Source organism: Bubalus kerabau, chromosome 10 (assembly GCF_029407905.1).
Source record: "Bubalus kerabau isolate K-KA32 ecotype Philippines breed swamp buffalo chromosome 10, PCC_UOA_SB_1v2, whole genome shotgun sequence".
Lineage (NCBI taxonomy): Eukaryota > Metazoa > Chordata > Mammalia > Artiodactyla > Bovidae > Bubalus > Bubalus kerabau.
The window spans coordinates 84,469,224-84,490,151 of record NC_073633.1 but is presented as its reverse complement, the minus strand read 5'-3'; the positions used below and the strand labels follow the sequence as shown (position 1 = coordinate 84,490,151).

The following is a 20,928-nucleotide window of genomic DNA, read 5'->3' as shown; positions in this document are numbered from 1 at the left end:
ATCACCAAATCATTTCCCCCTGAACAGTCATATGTATCTTAATGTGTGGGCAGTCTTCAGTATTGGGCTGCCAAGGAAACATTTCAGAATGAACTCCATAGGCAAACCATATAATCAACGGAAACAGGAATTTCCCCCCACTAACCATGGAAACCCACAGAGTGCAGGAAAAGGCTTTGTAACTGTTAACACATGGCACTTAATGGGAAAGAGACCTGATGAAGCCAGGTCTGCCTTGCTCACTACATTATAAATTATCCAAGCGCAGAGGGTGAATCTTTTATTCACCAACACATGCCCAGAACCCAGTATAAAGGCTGCGCTTAAATTGACAAACACCTGCTGAGTGAATGACTGCATGAGCAAGCCCATATTTGAGCTCAGCCCAAATAAGAGGCTGAGCGCATATTTGAGGGGTCGCACTGCTGCCCGGGGACCACTCCTGAAAGCATGTCACTCCGGTCACCTGCTCCCCAAAAGTGCTTTCAGCTCGGGGCAGGCAGGTACCTGGTCCAACTATCTTCTGAGAGCTGAAAGCTAACAGCCGGAATGTGAATTGAGGAAATCAGGATAGTCACACAGTACGATGATTATGAAGACGACGGCCAGGTGCCAACTGATAATACCTAACCTCTGCGCATCAGGGTCATGCCGGCGGCCTTGGTTACAGCAGCACCACCTCCCCCAGCAACTCGTGACTTCCGAGTCGGAGCGTCTTCCGCGCCGAACTACAACCCCCGGCATGCACTGCAGCTCCCCCAACGTTTGCCGGAAAGCGAGGCCCAGGAAAGAGGCGGCCGCGTCGCCCGGCCCGCGGGTTCCCATGTTTTCCTTCCACCATCGGGCTTCCCCCCAGCCTCGGACTGAGTATTTCCGGGGTTCCGAGACTGCCACTCGCGCCAAAGCGCCGCCACCCCTTCAGGAGTCTCCCGGGCAACGGAGCCAGACTAACTTTCTGTCAGGCTTTGGCGCCCGGCGCGCCGTCAGTGACGGCATGCAGGGGGTGGGCGTTCCGGCCCGGGAGGACCCCGCCGCGGCCCCGGAAGCGCCTCGTCTTGGGCGACTGTGGCGGCGGTCGCCGTGATGCCTGCGGGGCTAGGCGGCTGACGGTGGAACAGGAGCGGGCCCTGGGCCCACAATCTCGGCGCCCGCTGCTCGAGAGCGGCCTGCGCCATGGCCACCTCCGCCGCCTCCTCGGAGCATTTCGAGAAACTGCACGAGATCTTCCGCGGCCTCCATGAAGACCTACGAGGGGTGCCGGAGCGGCTCCTGGGGATGGCAGGGACAGGTGAGGTGGGGGCGGGATGAGCCAACGAGAACAGCGCTCCGCTAGCACCGGAAGGAAGAGCCCCCACCTCCTTCCCAGACCCACTCTCTCGTCTCCTCGCTTGGCATCCTCAGACACGCCCCCTAGGGCTGGCTGAGTCCCGGCGTCCAGAATCTCCGTGCTGCCACTTAGGTACCCAGGAATCCACCGCGGAGTGTCATCTCTCTCTTGAATCCCCTGTAGCCTTCAGAGTTCGCTCGTTTCATTTTCACTGTGGCAAGATGGGCATGAGAGACCTTAGACCTGTGACCCTTAAATCTGTAAACTGAGTATAATTGGTTTTCTTTGTGGCTCTCAATATTTTGTTTTTCCCGCTTGAAAGTATTCTCCAGAGACCCATAGTTTTCACCAGATTGGCAAAGGACCTGTAGCACAAAAAGGGTTAAGAACCCAAAGCCATCATAACTTTTGAGGCCGGTGTAAATAACCAGCCTTGGGGGCGGGTGGGGGTTGAGGGAGGGATTGGTCTTTAAAATGAGGATGGTGGCTTTCAGGTGCGATCCTTTTATGACCTCTGCTTAGACCTCCTGCCCCCTTGATTTCATAATGCAGTGTGCTGCAAGCTTGGCTTGGGGGAGCTAAGAGTTTTCTGGTTGAATCTGTATAGGAAGGTCTATCATAGTAGTAGATCTTGATGGCAAGGCCGATGAGACTTCCATTGCTTTTACTGAAGCATGGAAGCTTGAGTGTTTGCTCTGAGAGTTACCCAAGGTCACATGAATTGAATGACTCTGATGAGAATGAAACTCATACTTTTGTTTAACATATACTTATTAAGAGAGGCTGCTGTGCACTAGGCACTGGCTAGATGCTGGTGATATTGCAAATTGCTGTGAAAAGACTTACAGATCTCTGTTCGTATGGGTCGATGATGATATATAGATATTAGGAAGTGGTGTTAAGGGCCATACAGGAAAATAAAGCAGGGCAAGGAATGGGGAAGCCCTAATTGTAGATTGGGTGGCTGTGAAAGGCCTCTTTGAGGAGGTTGCATTTGAGCAGAGACTTGAAGTAAGGGAGTGAAACATGCAAAAATCTGGGAGAAATAAGTTTCAGGAGGACAGAATAGTACTGTAATAGTCCTTAAGCAGAAGTGAGTTTGGTATGCTCTAGGAAGAGCTAAAGGGCGAGTGTGTTCAGGGTGGAATGAGCAAAGGAAATAGTAGTAGTATATAAGGTTTTAAAGGGCCAGATTGTGTGGGGCCACGTGAACCATGGAGAAGGATTTGCATCTTTATCTAAATACAGTGACTTGAAGTTAAAGGCTACAGAACAGGAGAGTGATTGGATCTGATTTACATGGTTGAAAAATAGATCATTTTTTTCAGCCTGGTGTTGATTTAAATTTTGCAAGATTTGTTTCTGTAAAGGTGTGGTTGTGGTTTAGTTGCTAAGTGGTGTCTGACTCTTTCCAACTGCATGAACTGTAGCCCACCAGACTCCTCTGTCCATGGCATTTCCCAGATAGGAGTGGGTTGCCATTTCCTTCTCCAGGGGATCTTCCCAACCCAGGGATTGAAACCCCCATCTCCTGCATTGCACTTGGTCTCCTGCATTGTAGGCGACTTCTTTACCAACTGAGCCATCAGGGAAGGGTAAATAATGCCAAAGGACATTCTGTTTCCAAAAATAGAAAACTTAGTTGTATTCACTTTTGTCATCTTCCTGAACTTCTAATTGCTGCAAAGAGGACAATCAAAAAGGTGTGAATTTCTACCCAAGTACAAAATATTCTCAACACAAGTTGCTGGTAACACTTAGTTGTTCAGTGGGTAAGTATGTATAGTGTTTGCATATCCCCAGATTATAAGAATTTCAACAGCCTTCAGTCTCTTTATTCACTGCTTTGTTTAAGTTCCTTAATAAATATTTGTTGAATAAGTTGGATTTAATTAAGCAAACATACTGGGGTGTCATCTCTGAATCCTTTTTTTCTTCTCCTGAGACGACTTCATAGGCTTTCCAAAGCTTTCCTATCATGAATTATTAAGCACTGAATAATATATTAATACATAACACATCCCTTGCATTTAGCTTATGCTCTGTAATTGAATTCAGTATTTTCAATGAACATCTATCAAGAATTATGTATCACTCAGTATCCTGGGTCTGGGGAGTTCTGTGGTTCTTGCCTTAAATGGGAGCAGATTTCCAAAGTGTGTGATAAGTCCTAATATAGTTTTGAGACCGTGACAGAAAGGCTAACATGGCCGTAGGGGAGTTCTCCTTCCTTCTCAGAAAGGAGAACTTCTGAGTGTAAAGGGTTGACTGGGAGTTTGCCTGAGAGGGGAAATGAGAAGAGACAACAAAGGAAGGGGAAAAAAAAAAGTCAAATATTCAGAACTATGACTGAAACTTAAGATGTGTATGGGAGATCAGTAGTAGATGAGATAAATAAGACATAGCCAGACCCTTCAGTTCAGTTCAGTTCAGTTGCTCAGTCGTGTCCGACTCTTTGCGACCCCATGAATTGCAGCACGCCAGGCTTCCCTGTCCATCACCAACTCCCGGAGTTCACCCAAACTCATGTCCATCGAGTCGGTGATGCCATCCAGCCATCTCATCCTCTGCCGTCCCCTTCTTCTCCTGCCCCCAATCCCTCCCAGCATCAGAGTCTTTTCCAATGAGTCAACTCTTCGCATGAGGTGGCCAAAGTATTCGAGTTTCAGCTTTAGCATCAGTCCTTCCAAAGAACACCCAGGACTGATCTCCTTTAGGATGGACTGGTTGGATCTCCTTGCAGTCCAAGGGACTCTCAAGAGTCTTCTCCAACACCACAGTTCAAAAGCATCAATTCTTCGGCGCTCAGCTTTCTAAACAGTCCAACTCTCACATCCATACATGACCACTGGAAAAACCATAGCCTTGACTAGACGGACCTTTGTTGGCAAAGTAATGTCTCTGCTTTTTAATATGCTGTCTAGGTTGGTCATAATTTTCCTTCCAAGGAGTAAGCATCTTTTAATTTCATGGTTGCAGTCACCATCTGCAGTGATTTTGGAGCCCCCAAAAATAAAGTCTGAAACTGTTTCCACTGAGGGACCTAAATATCACATTAAGACATCTAAACTTGATACGGAGAATCAATAAAGGATTTTAAATTCTTTTAAAGGCCAGCCCATGTTGATACCAAAGGCAGAAAACATTACAAGAAAAGAAAATTACAGGCCACTATCCTGATGAACACAGATGCAAAAATCCTGAACAAAATACAGATTCTAAAATAAAATCAGACCATATGATTGTATTTTAGAAGGAGAATGCTGGTGACTGAGTAGAGGAATGCTGGTGACTGAGTAGAGGTTGAAAGAGAGGCACAAAAATATACTGGGGACCATACATTGGTGGATTTTTTTTCTGAGCTGTCTTTTCCATTCCATTGAGCTTTGAATCTGTTTTAATGCCAGTTACCATACTGTTTTCATTACTATAGCTTTATAATATACAGTTAACCCTTGAACACCAGCCTTCTGTGTAGCTGAAAATCCAAGTGTAGCTTATTGTCCCTCCTATCCAAGGTTCCTCAGTATCTGCAGATTCAGCCAACCACAGGTTATATGGTACTGTAGAATTTACTGTTGAAAAAAATGTTTGTAGAAGGGGACCTGCCTAATTTATACTCTTGTTCAACGGTGAGCTGTAGTTTGAAAGCTGTAGTTTGAAATCAGAAAGCATGATGCCTCCAGCTTTGTTCTTCTTTTTCAAGACTGCTTTGACTAATTGCGGTCTCTTGTTCCATACAAATTTTTGGGTTGTTTGTTCTGTTTTAATGGAAAATGCCCTTTGTTTTGCTAATATTTTGTTGAGGATTTTTGCATCAGGGATATCGGCCTGTAATTTTCTTTTCTTGTGATGTTCTCTGGTTTTGGTATCTATGTAGTGCTAGCCTCATAAAAGACTTGGGAAGCGTTCCCTCCTCTTCTGTTGTAAGCTCTATATTTTGTCTGTTTTGTTACTTGTATATTCTAAGCACCTAGATGGAGAAGGATATGGCAACCCACACCAGTACTCTTGCCTGGAAAATCCCATGGACAGAGAAGCCTGGTGCAGGCTACAGTCCATAGGGCCAAAGCGAGTCAGACATGACTGAAGCGACTTAGCACTCAAGCACCTAGAACAATGCCTAGTACATACTTGGTGCTCTATAAATATTTGTTGAATGGTTGTATAAATACTGTGAATTGTTGGGAAGAAAATAGTAACTATCAATATATAATTAAATGTTGAAACTGAAGGTGATTTTATTTACCACGTTTTCCATATTGTCATCACTTTTAAAATCAATGTATACACCTATTTTTAAAAAGGATAGGATTAACAGACACAGTGCGTCCTACTTGAGGAAGTTTGTATGGAAGTGACCATCCATTAGCATTTGTGATACTTATTAATCCATTATTACTTTAAACACCCACAACAATAATTTGTAGTCTTAGTTTTGCAGCATCTGAAGAGGTCTCTCCACATATCTCAGGCTGCTGTAAATTCTTATCCAGTTAATACAGTAAATACCTGTAGTCATGATTTCTCATTTTAGTTTCGTAGCACCTGAAGGCATCTCTCCACATGTTGTAATGAACATTGTAAAATTATTCAGTTTTTCAGTTTAATTCACTTAAGTTTTCAGTTGCTATACACGAAACTCCGTTATTTTGGAAACCAAAAAGATAACTATGGAGGATGATATGTAGCAGGTTGATAAATACAATTACTCACTGACTGCAGAATTTTAATTTTTCCAACACTTCATATTCTTTAAATTTAGTTTTTGCTTAGTTCTTCTTACCTAGGAATTTACTTTAAAAAACACTGGTAGTCACTATTTATTGAACCCTTAATGAGCTTAGCATTTGCTGCCTGTTTGTTATGTGTGTTGTCTTTTTCAGACAACTATGCAGGTCAGTGCTGTTACATTTCTTATTTATAATTGAGGAACCAAGCTTAGAGGGATCTGATGCTTTAATTTCCTTTATGGTGTGAGATCAGGTTAACCATGAGGTCTGCAGAGGATGTAGGTCCTAGAAATGCCACAAGGGGGCACCAAAAGCACTAATCACAAATTTTAAAGATCTGGTGAAACTGAAGTTATTTCCACAGTTCTAATGGACCAAGACGGAGAAGGCAATGGCAACCCACTCCAGTACTCTTGCCTGGAAAATCCCATGGACGGAGGAGCCTGGTAGGCTGCAGTCCATGGGGTCGCTAAGAGTCGGACACAACTGAGCGACTTCACTTTCCCTTTTCACTTTCATGCATTGGAGGAGGAAATGGCAACCCACTCCAGTGTTCTTGCCTGGAGAATCCCAGGGACAGCAGGGCCTGGTGGGCTGCCGTCTATGGGGTCGCACAGAGTCGGACACGACTGAAGCGACAGCAGCAGCAGCAGCAGCAGTGGACCAAGATGAGTGATTCTGGGGCTATGAAAATTCAAACCGCCTACAAGTGGCTCAGCTGGTAAAGAATCCACCTGCAGTGGGGAAGACCTGGGTTTGATCTCTGGGTTGGGAAGATCCCCTGGAGAAGGGAAAGGCTACCCACTGCAGTATTCTGGCCTGGAGAATTCCATGGCCTGTATAGTCCATGGTGTCACAAAGAGTCGGACATGACTGAGCTACCTTCTTTTCTTTTTCTACAAGATGGAGAGGCTGCCACCTTGGTTGAGATGAGGTGGGCTTCCTCTAGCGCTTTTAGAGCTGGGTGTTTCCATTTTTTTCCATGTCTGAGACATTGTGCTGCCATGCACCTAGTTCACCAAACATTCGGCTTCAGAGTGAGTCACTCACATGTGAATGGTTTGGGAAGACATGAGGGGTCAGGAATAGTGTTATTTAGAGTAGCTCATTCTTTCTCAGTTTCCGGTGTCCATTCTACCTGGTATCAGTCCTGCTGTTTTGTAGTTGATTGTAGTGTTAATTCTAGCTCCCTAAAAAATGAACAGATTTGAAAAGATTATACCTGTGTACCTTGGGAGCATGAAAATACCCCTCAGTGCCATAGTGTACATGGTGTACAGTGCCATAGTTAGGAGACTTGCATTGTGTAACTAGTGTTCTAGTTACATCTTCTCTTTTCTATGGCCTTGGGGAAGACAGTTTATTCAGGCTCTGGTTTCCTCAACTGTAAAATGAGGTTAGACTAGATGATTTCTGAGGCCATCTTCGTTCTTAACATTCATTAATTTCACAATTTTGAGCAAAGCATAAAGGAACAGGTATTGATACCTCTCAGTTGGGTAGGGGTTCCATCTCTTGAATCTTTAAAAGTATACAGGCTGTAGAGCACTCATAGGAGAATATATGTCTTATGAAATCAGAGAGTAGAGTATTCCAAAAAGACTGAGAATAACAGAATCACGCAGGGAAGTTAGTGAAAGGATCAAGACTGTGGACTGCCTTGCCGCCCCCGTACCCCAATTCTTATTATACAGCTGCATTCTTTGAATTATTCTAGAATTTGTCTCTTAGGAAAGCAGATATTCATATCCTTTAACAAAGATTAAACGAGGAGAACTTAGGACTAACAGAGATGTAGAAAAATCTAGGACCAGAATGCACTTATAGAATACTGTCATCTTGGATCAGAAGTGAGTGAGTGTGCTTGAGTGTGGAGATGTGCCTCTTTAGAGGAGTGGTGACACGCAACACTTTTGTGAATGCTTACTATACAATAATATGATAGCTCTCCATGGAAGTAGCCATTCTTGATTGCAGATATTATTTCACTGCTGGTGGGTGCAAACACAGCCCACTCAAGGATAATAAGGCTGTGTTGGCACTTCCTGCTGGCTCAGACAGGGAGATCTGCCTGCAGTGTGAGAGACGCAGGTTCAATCCCTGGGTCAGGGATGATCCCCTGGAGAAGGGAATGATTACCCACTCCAGTGTTCTTGCCTGGAGAATTCCATGAGCAGGAGAGCCTGATAGGCTACAGTCTATGGGGTTGCAAAGAACAGCCAACACTTTGACTCGTGGTGGTAATTTCATGGTGGTTACCTCATGGTTGGTCAGGAGGTAGGCCTTTTGCTTTGCCTGAACTTTCTCCTTTTCGGGGGAGTGGGGCGGCGCGTTGTGAGCAGTGTGTGGTGAAAACTAGTTCACCTGGAACACGTACTAAGGGAAAGCGCATGACAGTGAATGCAGCTTAGTAAAGGGTGGATTGTCACTTGACTCTTGCAGGCAATAACAGTGTCTAAGAAGCACCCTACCAGGTTTAGAGCTCTAGAACCTATGGGATGTATAAAAGAAAAAGTAAATTTCTGTACGCAGAGGGAGATTGAGCTCAAGTTGAGACTATAGAATATATACAGCCAAGTGATTTACATTAAAAAGTAGTGGACAGCTGACATGTTAGATGCTATGTGATTAACACAATATAAATCTATATAAAGCGTGACAGTGGGGTTACTTCCAACATGGGATTGGGTTTGAAAGTCAAGGTGTGAGGTGAAAATCAGGGTAAACAAAGTTATCCAAGAATATCTTAGGACAGCATGTTGAGTACCCGCATGCCATCCCTTCATAGGCCTTACTTTGCTGCTTTCTTGGCATTGGTACAAGTTGCTCTTTCTTCAGTTGATGGCAGTGCCAGCTTGTATTTAGAAATGCCACTGAGTGAAAAACACACAGACTGTCCTCATACATCCTCAGTATGGAGGAACCTTGAAGGTTTTATGCTACGTGAGGTAAGTCAAACACAAAAGACAAATACTGTATGATTCCTCTTATATGGGGTGCTTGGAGTAGTCACATTCATAGACACAGAAAGCAGGATCGTGGTTGCCAGAGTCTGAGGGGAGGGCATATAGGGAGTTAGTGTTTACTGGTGGAGAGTTTCGGTTTGGGATGATGCAGAGGTTCTGTAGAGGGATAGCAGTGATGGTTGCCCAACATTGTGAATGTGCTTCATGCCACTTAACTGTACACTTAAAATGGCCAAAATGGTAAGTTTTATGTTATATGTATTTTACCACAATTAAAAAAAAAAGTATCCCAGATTGTGAATGTAATCCCAAAAGATGAATTCAAAAAATATTATAAGAAGTGACAGTTTTGTGGTAGTAAGTAGATTATGTGTAGATTTCCAGGGAGAACATTCATTTTGCTGTATACATTTGAAAAAAAACAAACTCCTCATAAATAGGGCTAATTTTTGCTTCTTAGGTGTGATTTGCCTCATTTCCTGGCTGAGGAAGGAGGTTAGGTCCCCAAAAGATGAAGAGAATTATCCAGGCTTACATGTTGAGTTAGGCCCAAAGCTAAGACCAAAACTTAAGCCCATTTACTCCCCAGCACTTCCCCCCATCCAAAGTTTACCAGGTACTCCCTTCATCATTGTGGTGTGTCTAAGCACCATTTTTACTGTAATTATTTCCTTTATCGGAGAAGGCAATGGCACCCCACTCCAGTACTCTTGCCTGGAAAATCCCATGGCTGGAGGAGCCTGGTAGGCTGCAGTAAGTGGGGTCGCTAAGAGTCAGACACGACTGAGCGACTTCACTTTCACTTTTCACTTTCATGCATTGGAGAAGGAAATGGCAACGCGCTCCAGTGTTCTTGCCTGGAGAATCCCAGGGACGGTGGAGCCTGGTGGGCTGCCGTCTATGGGGTCGCACAGAGTCGGACACGACTGAAGTGACTTAGCAGCAGCAGTAGCAGTATTTCCTTTATATCAGTACTTCATGTAAAATGCACTTATTTAACATATAAAGTTCTTTTAAAAGGACATTTTATATCGCTGCCTTAGATGGAAAATCTGTGGAACCTAGCTATATGATCAGAAAAGCTACGATGAAGACAAAACAATGCTAGTTTAGTTAGATGTCCTTGCTTTGGGGTTAAAGCCTGTTCTGTTTTTTTAAAGAGGACATTAGTAGTTTTTAGGTATTAAAGACTTACTAGAACTAAAATGACAGGATGCAAAGGATTGAACAAGGAATGACATTTTCCCCTGTGTGAGTCAGTGGTATTTTACATCATTTCCTATACCACTGCCAGTGGGTATGGCTAAGAAACTTGTGCTGTATGCCTTGCAGGCTCTCCAGAGAGCAAAGTAGGTGGGCTTTGAATATATTTGGCAGAAAAGCAGTGGATAAGGGTTAATGTAGAGATGTGATTTACCATGGGGATGCAGATTTCAGAGAACTGGTATTGTTAAACATTCTTATTGATCAAACCGTGCCTGGTCCCTTTGTTAGGGTCGGTGAAAAAAGATGGACAATAATTTAGACCTGTTTTCTTTCTTAGTAGGAATGCTCTTGGTCTTTGGGGCCAGATCATTGTTACGCAGGACTGTCCCTAGCATAGGTACTCTTGTTCCCTGGGCACTTAAATGCCAGTGGTAATACCATCCACCACCTTCCCACCCTCCATTAATTGTGGTAACTAGTTCTCTTACTTTTCTGAGTGTCTTTTAGGAGTGATTAAGTACTGTAGGGTACCCCCAGGAAGGGAATGGGGAGTATATTCTAAGCAGAGGATATGTCCTCTACAAATAAATGTTTGGAAGCAGGATTGAGTATTTAAAACTCATCTATCTTTTCCAGAAGAGAAGAAGAAGTTGATCAGAGATTTCGATGAAAAGCAACAGGAAGCAAATGAAACGGTGAGAACAGGAACAAGTCCTTATTTCCTCTTCCTGTTTGTTGGTCTTTGCCAGAAGTAATGCTTATGACATTATGATCACAGATTTAACTGTTCCCATCTGTTGACCTTAGTTTTGATTATTTCTTACTAAATGAGGCCAGTTGATGGGGATGGGTATTGAGTAAAACTTGAACACTCCCCTGAAGTGAGTCCTTGATAAAACATTGCTGATACAATAGGACATTGTCCTTTTACAAGGGTGGACTTTTGAAAGCACATTTTAAAAGCTGGCCATTAGGATAACTTATTCTCCTTTGTTAAACTTACTGTCACAGAAAATGGACCTCAGAGGTGGTTCCTACTCACATTGCCTTGTTTTAAAAAATAGAAGGTTTTGGTACCTTGGGCAAGGCATGCATAGTCAGGATGAGTTCTCAGTCAGGACCCAAAGCTTATCAGAAGTTGGTCCAGGTTGCTAAGCAGTTTAAGAACTGCTTCTCATTTAACCTGTGACTTTTCTTAAAAAAAAAAAAAAAAGTAAGCAAGTTTTGCTCTTACCTTTTAGAAGTAAGGGTCCTCTGTCTTCATTACATTGTGCTCTAGCTTTAGCAAACCCTTTTAGGAGGCTGGAGCTAAAATCTCGGTCTCTGGTAGCACTCCAAAGAAATAGTTGCCTCTAGTATCTGCTACCCCAGAGTAGACTGAAGAATTCTTTTTAAGCCAGAGAACTTTATTGTTTGTTGAAGAATAACTCCTGTATTCCAATGAAGTTTTTAGAAGTTAAGCGCATCTGCATCCTTTTTTCTGCTCTGCATGTATTTGAAGAAGGATCAACCTACCAGACTGTGGAAACTATCACCTTCATAATGGGAGTACCAGAAACTTTTCTAATACCTTTGTATTACTGGACGTAAATCTGTGATATCTGTTACAGAGCTAGGCCTCTTTTTCAGTTAACATCTTGGTAGCATTTTCTAAAGTTAACCAGTCCTACTCTAGCCATCCAAAGCAGAAGAAAATGACTCATGGCCTCTTACAAATGAGTCTGTGTGTTACAATTTACCTGTCCCAGAAAAATGGAAAGGATTTGGACCCCTGGTTTTTCTGACATGGACACAAACAGTTGATTTTCAGGAGGAGGAAGGGAAGAACCTTGATGCCATACCCCTAATTATTTTTAGTACAGTAGGTCCCTAAGTGCATCGTGATAGCACTTGGACCATAACAGGCTAAGAACTTGGTATACTGAAAAGAGTATGAAGATCTGGAATCCTGACTTATGTAATCTTGAACAGGTTTCTTCAAGTCTCATATATGAAGTAAGAGTATTTCCTACCTTTTTGATCTGTTGTGAGGATTAAATGAGAAAATATATGTCAAAATGTTTAATAAGCTATAAGGTACTTGTTAGTTTTCTCACTCATTCATCACATACTTTTTGAAGGCCTGTTCTGTGCCTGCTGGGCACTATGCCAAGCACTCAGTAACGAAGTGAAGGTGTCACATGTGGTCCCTGCCCTCCTGGGCCACATTTTGAGTATTTATTTAGGATTGCTTGTGGTTTGATTAGTCCAAACTAGACATATTACCCATATGAGAGAGAATAGAAGCAGGCCGTCTACTCACTACTTTCTGCCTTCCTAGCTGGCAGAGATGGAAGAGGAACTGCGTTATGCACCCCTGTCTTTTCGTAACCCTATGATGTCTAAGCTGCGAACCTACCGGAAGGACCTTGCCAAACTCCATCGGGAAGTGAGAAGTACACCTTTGACAGCCACTCCTGGGGCCCGAGGAGACATGAAATATGGCACATACGCTGGGGAGAACGAGCATATGGTGAGCATCAGCTGTCATTTCCCTGTGGGTCTGTGGCACAGTGATTAACCGAATTGTGGAGTACAATCGATGTTATCAGTGCATTCTTGACTGGTTTTTTCCATCTTATCTTCTTTCTTGCATCCAATTTCCCGTCTCCCCTTGGGTGCCTGCCTCTACTGAATTTAATGCAGACCATTCCAAACAATTTACCTGTTTAGAGTTTTTTGTATCCTTTATGTATAAAACAGTGCTTGATGGGTAGTGGTGATATACAGGCATTAGCTATTTATATTACACCTGGACTCTGTAGTCTGACTCACTGATCCAGTTTCTTTCTCACATATCCCCCCAGAGTTCAGTTAGGATTTTAACTTATCAGAGCATAGTTACAAAAGTAACCCACACTTTTCCTTACATTTGTATCAATGGTCCAATAGCCCAGATACAGTAGAGAAAGCAGGATGTTCCTAAAAAAAGGGGGGCTGACACCTTACTCATTGTAATAGAAAGTGAGCCAGACTGCCTCTCTAGCCTCCAGTGTTCTCATTTATAAAATTAGACTACTAAATTGAAAATGTGTATTCTCAAACTGTCTAAAGAAGCTAGATAGGTAAAGGAGAAAAGGTTCACAGAGATTAAATTTCATGTGTTACATTTGGGATTATACTCCACAGCACAAAGCAGAAATGGCCTGTCTGGTAATGTGGGAGAGAAGTGGAAGGGGGCCCACTAGTGCAGACTGTATGGATGTAGAAGGGGTGATGACACAGTTTTAAACAAATCCTATTTCATGAAGCATCCTAAACATAGTTTGAGATATTCAAATGATACTGGCCTGACATTCCTGATGTGAAAACTAGAGTTTTTGAGAATGATGTAAAATTTTCAAAGAAGAGTGGGAAAACACACGCCAAGTAGCACTTGTTAAAAGTGAGATGAAAGGTGTACAGTGACTTTGGTCATCTGTGACCCAAAAAGCCCCAAAAAACAAAACGGGGGAAGATAATTCCAAGCAATAATTTTTCTTTAAAATTACTAGTTTCGGAAATTATAAAAACAATATAGGTGTATAAACTACTTTCAGTAGAATTACTGTTCCAAATCTGGGGTTGATTCATGTGACCTTACTGTCTCTCCCTACTCTTTCTTAAGCCCAATCATTTGAAAATCCTCATCTTTTATGTTTAAAAATGTTGTTTTCCTGCTGCTTTTAAGCCAGTGTAAACTGGAGCAGCCTCATTCAGTGGTTTCCTCACTTGTCTGTATGCTATATATGAAGTGAAAAAGCCTTCTTGTTGCTTCTGATCTAGAAACACACCTTTAGGCTTCTTAATGGTGGTATCGAGTGCTAATGGTCACCTGATCAGTAAATAGGCCTTGTGAGCTGACTCCTTTTCCAGAGTTGGTGCGCATGTGTGCTCTGAAGAGCTGAGAACTTAGAGCTGCCTCCATTTCTGTCAGTAGTTATTTCTGGCCTGACAAAGGCTGCTTCGGTCTTCATGCCTCCTGTGCTTAGGAATAGGTGGAATAATACATTGGTGGAGTTTCAGAAATAGGGTGCTTACTTGACCCCAGGTACTACCTCCCTTGAGAGCAAATCACCAGTTTAACAACTTCAGGATTTGTTTTCTGTGTTTGGCCTGAGGCAAAATTCTTTGGATGCTTACCAAGGGTGCAACTACTTTTTTCCAGAGAGTAGTAGTCTCACACTTTTAAGTGATTTCTATGTGTGCTGAAAACGAATAGCTTATTCATGGTCACTCAGTACCAATCAGTGGGAACTTTCAGTGAATTACACTATTTCTAAGGCCATAGAGTTTAGTTGGTTTGCCCTATCAAAATGATAGGATGTATGAATTTTTAGGTAGCTCCTGCATCCCAGATCTGGGCCATTGCCTCTCAGAAGTTGCTAGTCCAGGAAGCACATGAGTCAGTTCAGATTCGTCAGGAGCACAAGGAAGATGCTCTGGTGTATTGAATCCTTTCCTTGCCTCACTTAAGTGTAACAAGCAGTGGACTGGGAGGTATTGTGATCCTAGATTGAATCCCAGGTTCTCTTGTAGTCTGATTCATTAGCATCTTTGATTGTCTTACAAGTAATGAAAATTACTGCACACTATATCCCTTCTTATAAATTCATTTATAATGGAAAAAGTCTAACAATTCCCTTTCATACTCCTGTCAGAATCGGCTACAGTCTCAAAGGGCATTGCTTCTGCAAGGCACTGACAGCCTGAATCGGGCCACCCAGAGTATTGAGCGTTCTCATCGTATTGCTGCCGAGACTGACCAGATTGGCTCAGAAATCATAGAAGAGCTGGGGGAGCAACGTGACCAGTTGGAACGTACCAAGAGTAGAGTAAGTCTAGGTGGATAGAGGGGCAAGAATGGGGAAAGTAGGTGGGTCCATTACACCCTGATGCTTTGCTGCTGTCAGAAGCAACCGCAGTTCCAAATTCAGGGTATGATTTTTTAGGTTCTTATGCTTTTCTCTGTTTGTAATTTGCTTGACTAAAACATATCCCTTGGAAGTAATTTTACTTGTAAGATTTAGAGGTCACTGGGCAGGGGGACTGAGATTGCAGAAAACCCAGTTTCTACATTTATTGAAGATTGTCAAATAGGATTGTAGCCATACCATCCTTTTATTAGGTCCTATATTAGGTCCTGTATTGTGAACTAAATTTCTGTTTCTCACACATCTAGTAGAACACCTGTTATTCTTATGAAAGCAACATTTGCTTTAAAAGATTCTAGCTTTCCTGTCATTTAGAGCCAAGGCTATTTCCCACATGTCATAAAATAGTACTACTGACAATTTATAGAGGTTTAATCCTGGACTCTTCTTAACCTAAGGTAAAGGAGATCATGGGCTTCCCTGATGGCTCAGTGGTAAAGAATCCGCCTGCAGTGTAGGAGACACAGGAGACGGGTTCAATCCCTGGGTCGAGAAGATCCCCTGGAGTAGGAAATAGCAACCCACTCCAGTATTCTTGCCTAGGAAGTCCCATGGACAGAGGACGTGGCGGGCTACAGTCCATGGAATCACAGAGTCAAATATGACTGAGCAATTAACACTACTACTACTACAAACTAAGGGAGATCACTGTGAGAAAACAAAATACTTAGGCCAAATGATGACTACACTGTGGCCTCTAACCTACTATCACATCACTCTAAGGGGCTCTGAAAAACAACTTATTTCTTCCTTTCTGTACCATCTGCAAAGGAATTTTAAAAACTGCCAGTGGAATGCTGTATTAAGAACATGAGGCAGATAAATGAAACAGATACTATGGGCAAGACTTAGATATGAGAAAGTCATCTCAAATCCCCACACTGAGCCGTTATTTTCCCACCTTAATAGCCATAATTCTCCACTCTTAAAATCAAGTCAGAATGATTTTGACAACTCAAAATCAAGTCAGGTATCACCCTCCTCAGTGAAAATTCACAGTGAAGTACTGAATTCAAGGTAAGCTGCAGAGAAAGCAGCTTGTTTGCAGATTGCATGGTTTATTTGTTTTTACTTTTGAACTTACTAGATGGATTAGTTGAATTTAAAAGCTGAGGAATGAGCTGAGAGATCAACTTACCAAGGCCACTGGTGAACAGGAACAGATGGCAGGTGGCATCTGTTGAAATATCCTCCAGCTATATAGGTTAGTAACAGGCAACCAAAAGGGGAAAAAAAAGGATTTTAAAAAAAGATTAATTCCTTTCATAATTCAATGTAAGTACTCTTAAAGGGTAAGGAAAAAAGGAAAAAGAGATCTCAAAAGTGGTAATCCACCAGGCTATAAAAACAAACATTAGCTCAGGAGGCTCTCCTGGAGTTTGGCTGATGAAATTCACATCTTAAGTTGCTCAGAGTTACTTCAGTTACTGGCAAGGTACGCACGAAGACTTTGTTTTGTGTAGCCACAGTGAAGGATTAGCTCAGTCCCAGAGGTCTCCTCACAGCAGCCTTGGGATACAATCATTCCTAGGCCTATTGACAAGTATTAAAGTATCTTGTCCTTTCCAGTTTCTACTTACAGAGGCCATCATTTAAATTGATTTGATTTCTGGGAGTTTTTCAACATAAACCCTTTAACACCATCAGTTGACTAATGTTCAGTTCTACAGTGTGTACTTCTGTGAGAAGAGGGAAATAATTGCTATTTTCTCTTCTCAGCTGGTAAATACAAGTGAAAACTTGAGCAAAAGTCGGAAGATTCTCCGCTCAATGTCCAGAAAGTAAGTTTCAAAAATTAGTCACAGAATTAATTTCTCTTAATTCTAATCTTTCAGCTGAGAATGTCAAAGCTTTAAACCATGACTTGCAAAGGTACTGATAGAACAGAAGAAATAAAGAATATCACGTAGTTAAGTATCCCAGGAAAAAATCCATTGTTGGAAGTATATAAGCTGCTCTGATTTGGAGCAGTGGAAAACTGGTCCACTGGAAGGACTTTTCATGCCAGTTTACATTCCTTAGAGAAGACAGCACATGGGAACAGAGCTTCATATTCCTGGAAATAAATTTGTAAAAACTTAATGAGAAAACTTTTCACTGCTATGGCTTTGTACTTGATTTTGGCTCTGCTTGCCCTTTATGGGAGTCAGCCATTATTTGGGAGTTCTGTCTTGTTAGCAAGGAGTTGATTTGAGAAAAAACCCTTTAGGTAAATGCTGACAGCAGCAGAACCATGGGCAGAAGGGAAGTATTGACACTGAGGCTGAATTTGGGGGGTAAGTCAGTGTAGGTAGCATGAGTGAAACTATAACCAAGTCATGGAACTAGCAAGAGAGTGAGATTTTCCAAAACAGTGGTAAGTTCCTTGTGGAGCAGGAGGAAATGTCTGATTTTGATTCTTTGTGTTAAAGAGTATAGGAGCTTCAGAAAAATTTCTATCTTTATAGAGAAAGGCAAGAAGTTGAGAAGACATTGAAAGGCACTCCCAGCTTCTAGTTACTTATCCTAAAGCAGGACCACCTCCTGTACCCAGGCTGGACGTGCACACTGGGGTCGCCCGCCGCCCCTTCTCCTAATGTGTCCTCACAGCTGCAGTATGTGGTCAGGGCAGCTGTAGATGGTTACATAGTGAGCTTCTACTTTGAAATCTGCTTCAACTGACTTAAAAAATGGTATACTTTTTCACATGTTTATTTAATATTTTTCTAATTAGCCCATCATAGAAAAACTACTTTTAAAGTGAAGTACTAATTACTATTTGAATACATTTTAGAAAAAAACATTTGTATGTTTTGGTATCTTATTGCCCCAGTTTCAATATTTCTGTGAGGTAGATAGTAGTAATTATTTACAAGGTTACTAAGTGGCTCCATGATCAAACAAAAATTCAGTCTGCCTCACAGTATCCTGCCTTGGTCCCAGGTCAAACTCCTCAGTATTAAGAATGGAAAGAAATAAGGTTACCCAGACGTCTGACTACATCCCACTTTGCTTCTCTTTGTAGAGTGACAACCAACAAGCTGCTGCTTTCCATCGTCATCTTACTGGAGCTAGCCATTCTGGGAGGCCTGGTTTATTACAAATTCTTTCGCAGGCATTAAACCTCCTATAGGGAAGGGTTTGTGGACCAGAACTGTGACTCTGTGAATGAATGGCGTTAGAGGTGTGGAAAAAAACTTATTGCTGCTGTGAACTAGCAGTTCAAGAAGGCACTGTGTAGCCAGACTGTGGGTGGAGGGAGGAAGACAGAAGACCACTGAAATGTGAAGGAACAGCAATAAGACCAGTATGATATACCAAGGTAATAAATGTCGTTTATTTGACTTAAGTTTACATAGCACTCCAACATATTAATACCCTGTGAGCGTCAAAAAACCAAATACATGTACAGTACTATTATCGGTCACCAAAATGAAAGGGAAGGAAACTGTACAATTGTGAGAATGCACAAATGTTCTCATTAAGGCAGTACTGACCCAGATGATCATTCAGTATCTGTCACCACAAACGCCTCACGGCTCTGGAATGCCCACTGTGACACATGTGTCAACAAACAGTATTCCCTAAATTCTTACACGTTCTTCACTCTCTGATTCATCTGGTGAGCTGGGAGTAGGAAGTTGGTCGTAGACAACATGCCCTCCCTCCCTCGTCTGCCCGAAACTCGAAGCAATGACGTCCACTGCCAGGCTGGCTGTAGCCTTGGCCTCCTCCTCTGACACGGCCAACCGAGGATTGACTTCAACGAGGTCCAGGGCCGAGAGCAACCCTGAAAACACAAAGCAGGACAACAAGAAAACTTCCTAGCTGCTCCTTTCAGTGAGGGTCGTCCCACCTGGGTAGAACACACCAAGGTGAAAGGGTCATATTCTACTAGAAAATTACCCACTGTCAGGAAAGCCCTTACACCTCATCCTCTTGGGCATGAATTTAAGTTAGAAACACTGGTAATGCCAGAGTAGGATTGAGAGAAACCTTTAAAGTAATTAAGTCAGTTATCCCTGTGTAATGAATGTAACAGGCATGGCTGACAGGCTTTCTGGTTAGGATGAGCAAGGTCGGGGTGAGGGGTAAACAGGGGTGGCAGTAGGAGTTTCCAATCTAATTGGGAAAATGTATCATTTCCAGTATTTCTAGGGACCTGCCAGATCCTGCCTGTAGTTGTGTGATGAGATCTCTCACGTCTCACTAGCCAGCACTCGATTCCCACTTCTGAACTCTGGCGCTGTGTAGCTTTTAAGGCACCGTGTGTCCTAAAGTATAGCTGTTACTGCATATCTTACTCTCACCCCTGCAAGTTTGAACTCGGAGGACAGGCTCCATGTATGACACAGTTCTTAGGTCTCCCTTCAGACGGATGCAGTATCTTACACTTGGTCATATTTAGTTTGAACTCCAGTTACCTTCTCTGAGGGTCTGGGTACTTGTGCCAAAGGGTTTGAGGCGGGAAGATTAGACCATAAAAGAACCTATCTAGCCCTGCCCTCTGCCCCTCCCCATCAACATATATATCCCCTACTTCTGGGGAGTTTATTTTTAGTTGGTTATTCTGGATGAAGTTAATCTACCTCCTTTAAGAGTCACTAGAAGAAACTAGATTGGAGGATACAAGTATCTGAATATTTAGGGTGGCCATAAAGCCTGGATACATGGATGAATATACCTAATGACTTATGGATATCACATTTTAGTACATGTACCTCCACTGCTAGTACATCCGCACAGTGTGCCATCCCTTAGGAGCAATGCAGAGTTCAGTGCACCGTGCAGAACTACAGTGAGCAGGTGTGTCCACCAGCCCCTGCACACGCATCTGTATCCAATCTCCACTTACTAAATGTGGACCTTTTACATAGCCCAGGAGTAAATCAAGAGGGTACAAACTGTTAAAAACATACTACCTATAATTCTAGACTACTGCCACCTTGTAGATTAAGCAGACTGCTTTATCTAGTTGATAGTCTCAGGACAGACAGCCTTTTGGAATAGAATAACACTGCAGCAGGGGAGGGAGGGACAGGGTATAACCACTGCCCCCATCTAAGAGCTAGAGGTTACTAACCTCTGCTCTAAGTGGTGTCAGTGGGAACCTGAATGGAGAACTGAATTTCCAGGTTCACTGGCCAAGGACAACTGACAGTGTCTCAGTTGTAGGTCTGAGAATAAGATTTTCTGGTCCCATCAGATCTGATTGACAAGCATTCTTCTTTCTGTAGTGCCTAAGGTTCTGGTAGGCTCCAGAGCCAGGGAGACCATTTCTCAACTTCCATATCCCATCCCAGATAGTCAAGGGTTTCCTGTAGTCCTCGACTTTTCAGTCTGGGGTCTCTACGCTATTTCAACCCCAATTTCATGAGGTGGTATTGAAGTACCATACAGTAATTGTTTAAATTTTGCAATGAGAGGTCATTTAAAGTAGCCTTAAAACCAAGAGCTTTCTGACAGAAATGGAAAGTATTTGCAAATGAGTATGAGTTTGGGGACAGTAACCTCTTGTAGCTACTCTTTTCTAAAAATTTTTATTAATTTTTTGCACCATGAAGCTTGTGGGATCTTAGTTCCCCAATCAGGGATCGAACCCAGCCACTGTAGTGAAAGCACCAAGTTAAGTCCTAACCATTGGACCACCAGGGAATTCCCCCTTGTAGCTACTCTTGATCCCCTAGCTTTCAGTTTACTGATCTTCCTGTCAGCCATTCATCTTCCAGTATCCCCATATTACAGGTCCTAGCAAACAAGCTCTA

General features: G+C 42.7%; 2 protein-coding genes across 3 annotated transcripts in view; one reads left to right on the top strand and one right to left on the bottom strand.

Moving 5' to 3' along the window:
- The first annotated feature begins 1,023 nt into the window (after positions 1-1,023).
- On the top strand, positions 1,024-18,456 carry VTI1B (vesicle transport through interaction with t-SNAREs 1B). 2 transcript variants are annotated; one of them, XM_055538408.1, is made up of 6 exons: positions 1,024-1,288; positions 10,869-10,927; positions 12,553-12,744; positions 14,912-15,085; positions 16,904-16,965; positions 18,189-18,456. In XM_055538408.1, exons 1-6 carry the CDS (start codon positions 1,174-1,176, stop codon positions 18,283-18,285), a joined length of 699 nt encoding a protein of 232 aa, XP_055394383.1. In that variant the 5' UTR covers positions 1,024-1,173; the 3' UTR covers positions 18,286-18,456. The 2 variants fall into 2 exon arrangements, with proteins under 2 accessions (XP_055394383.1, XP_055394384.1); XM_055538409.1 differs by lacking the exon at positions 16,904-16,965 and having other exon boundaries at positions 1,025-1,288.
- Positions 18,457-18,478: 22 nt separating this feature from the next.
- Positions 18,479-20,928, bottom strand: part of ARG2 (arginase 2) — a 34,618-nt gene continuing 32,168 nt past the window's right edge. Inside the window, exon 8 of the mRNA XM_055538404.1 lies at positions 18,479-18,953. Coding sequence (XP_055394379.1) covers positions 18,748-18,953 — 206 coding nt within the window. The 3' untranslated portion in view covers positions 18,479-18,747. The remainder of the gene's footprint in view (positions 18,954-20,928) is intronic.

Coding starts and splice junctions, on each gene's coding strand:
- VTI1B (XM_055538408.1), top strand. CDS start 1,174: ATGGCCACCTCCGCCGCCTCCTCGGAGCATTTCGAGAAACTGCACGAG. Junction 1,289..10,868: donor CCTGGGGATGGCAGGGACAG/GTGAGGTGGGGG, acceptor TATCTTTTCCAG/AAGAGAAGAAGAAGTTGATC. Junction 16,966..18,188: donor CTCCGCTCAATGTCCAGAAA/GTAAGTTTCAAA, acceptor TTCTCTTTGTAG/AGTGACAACCAACAAGCTGC.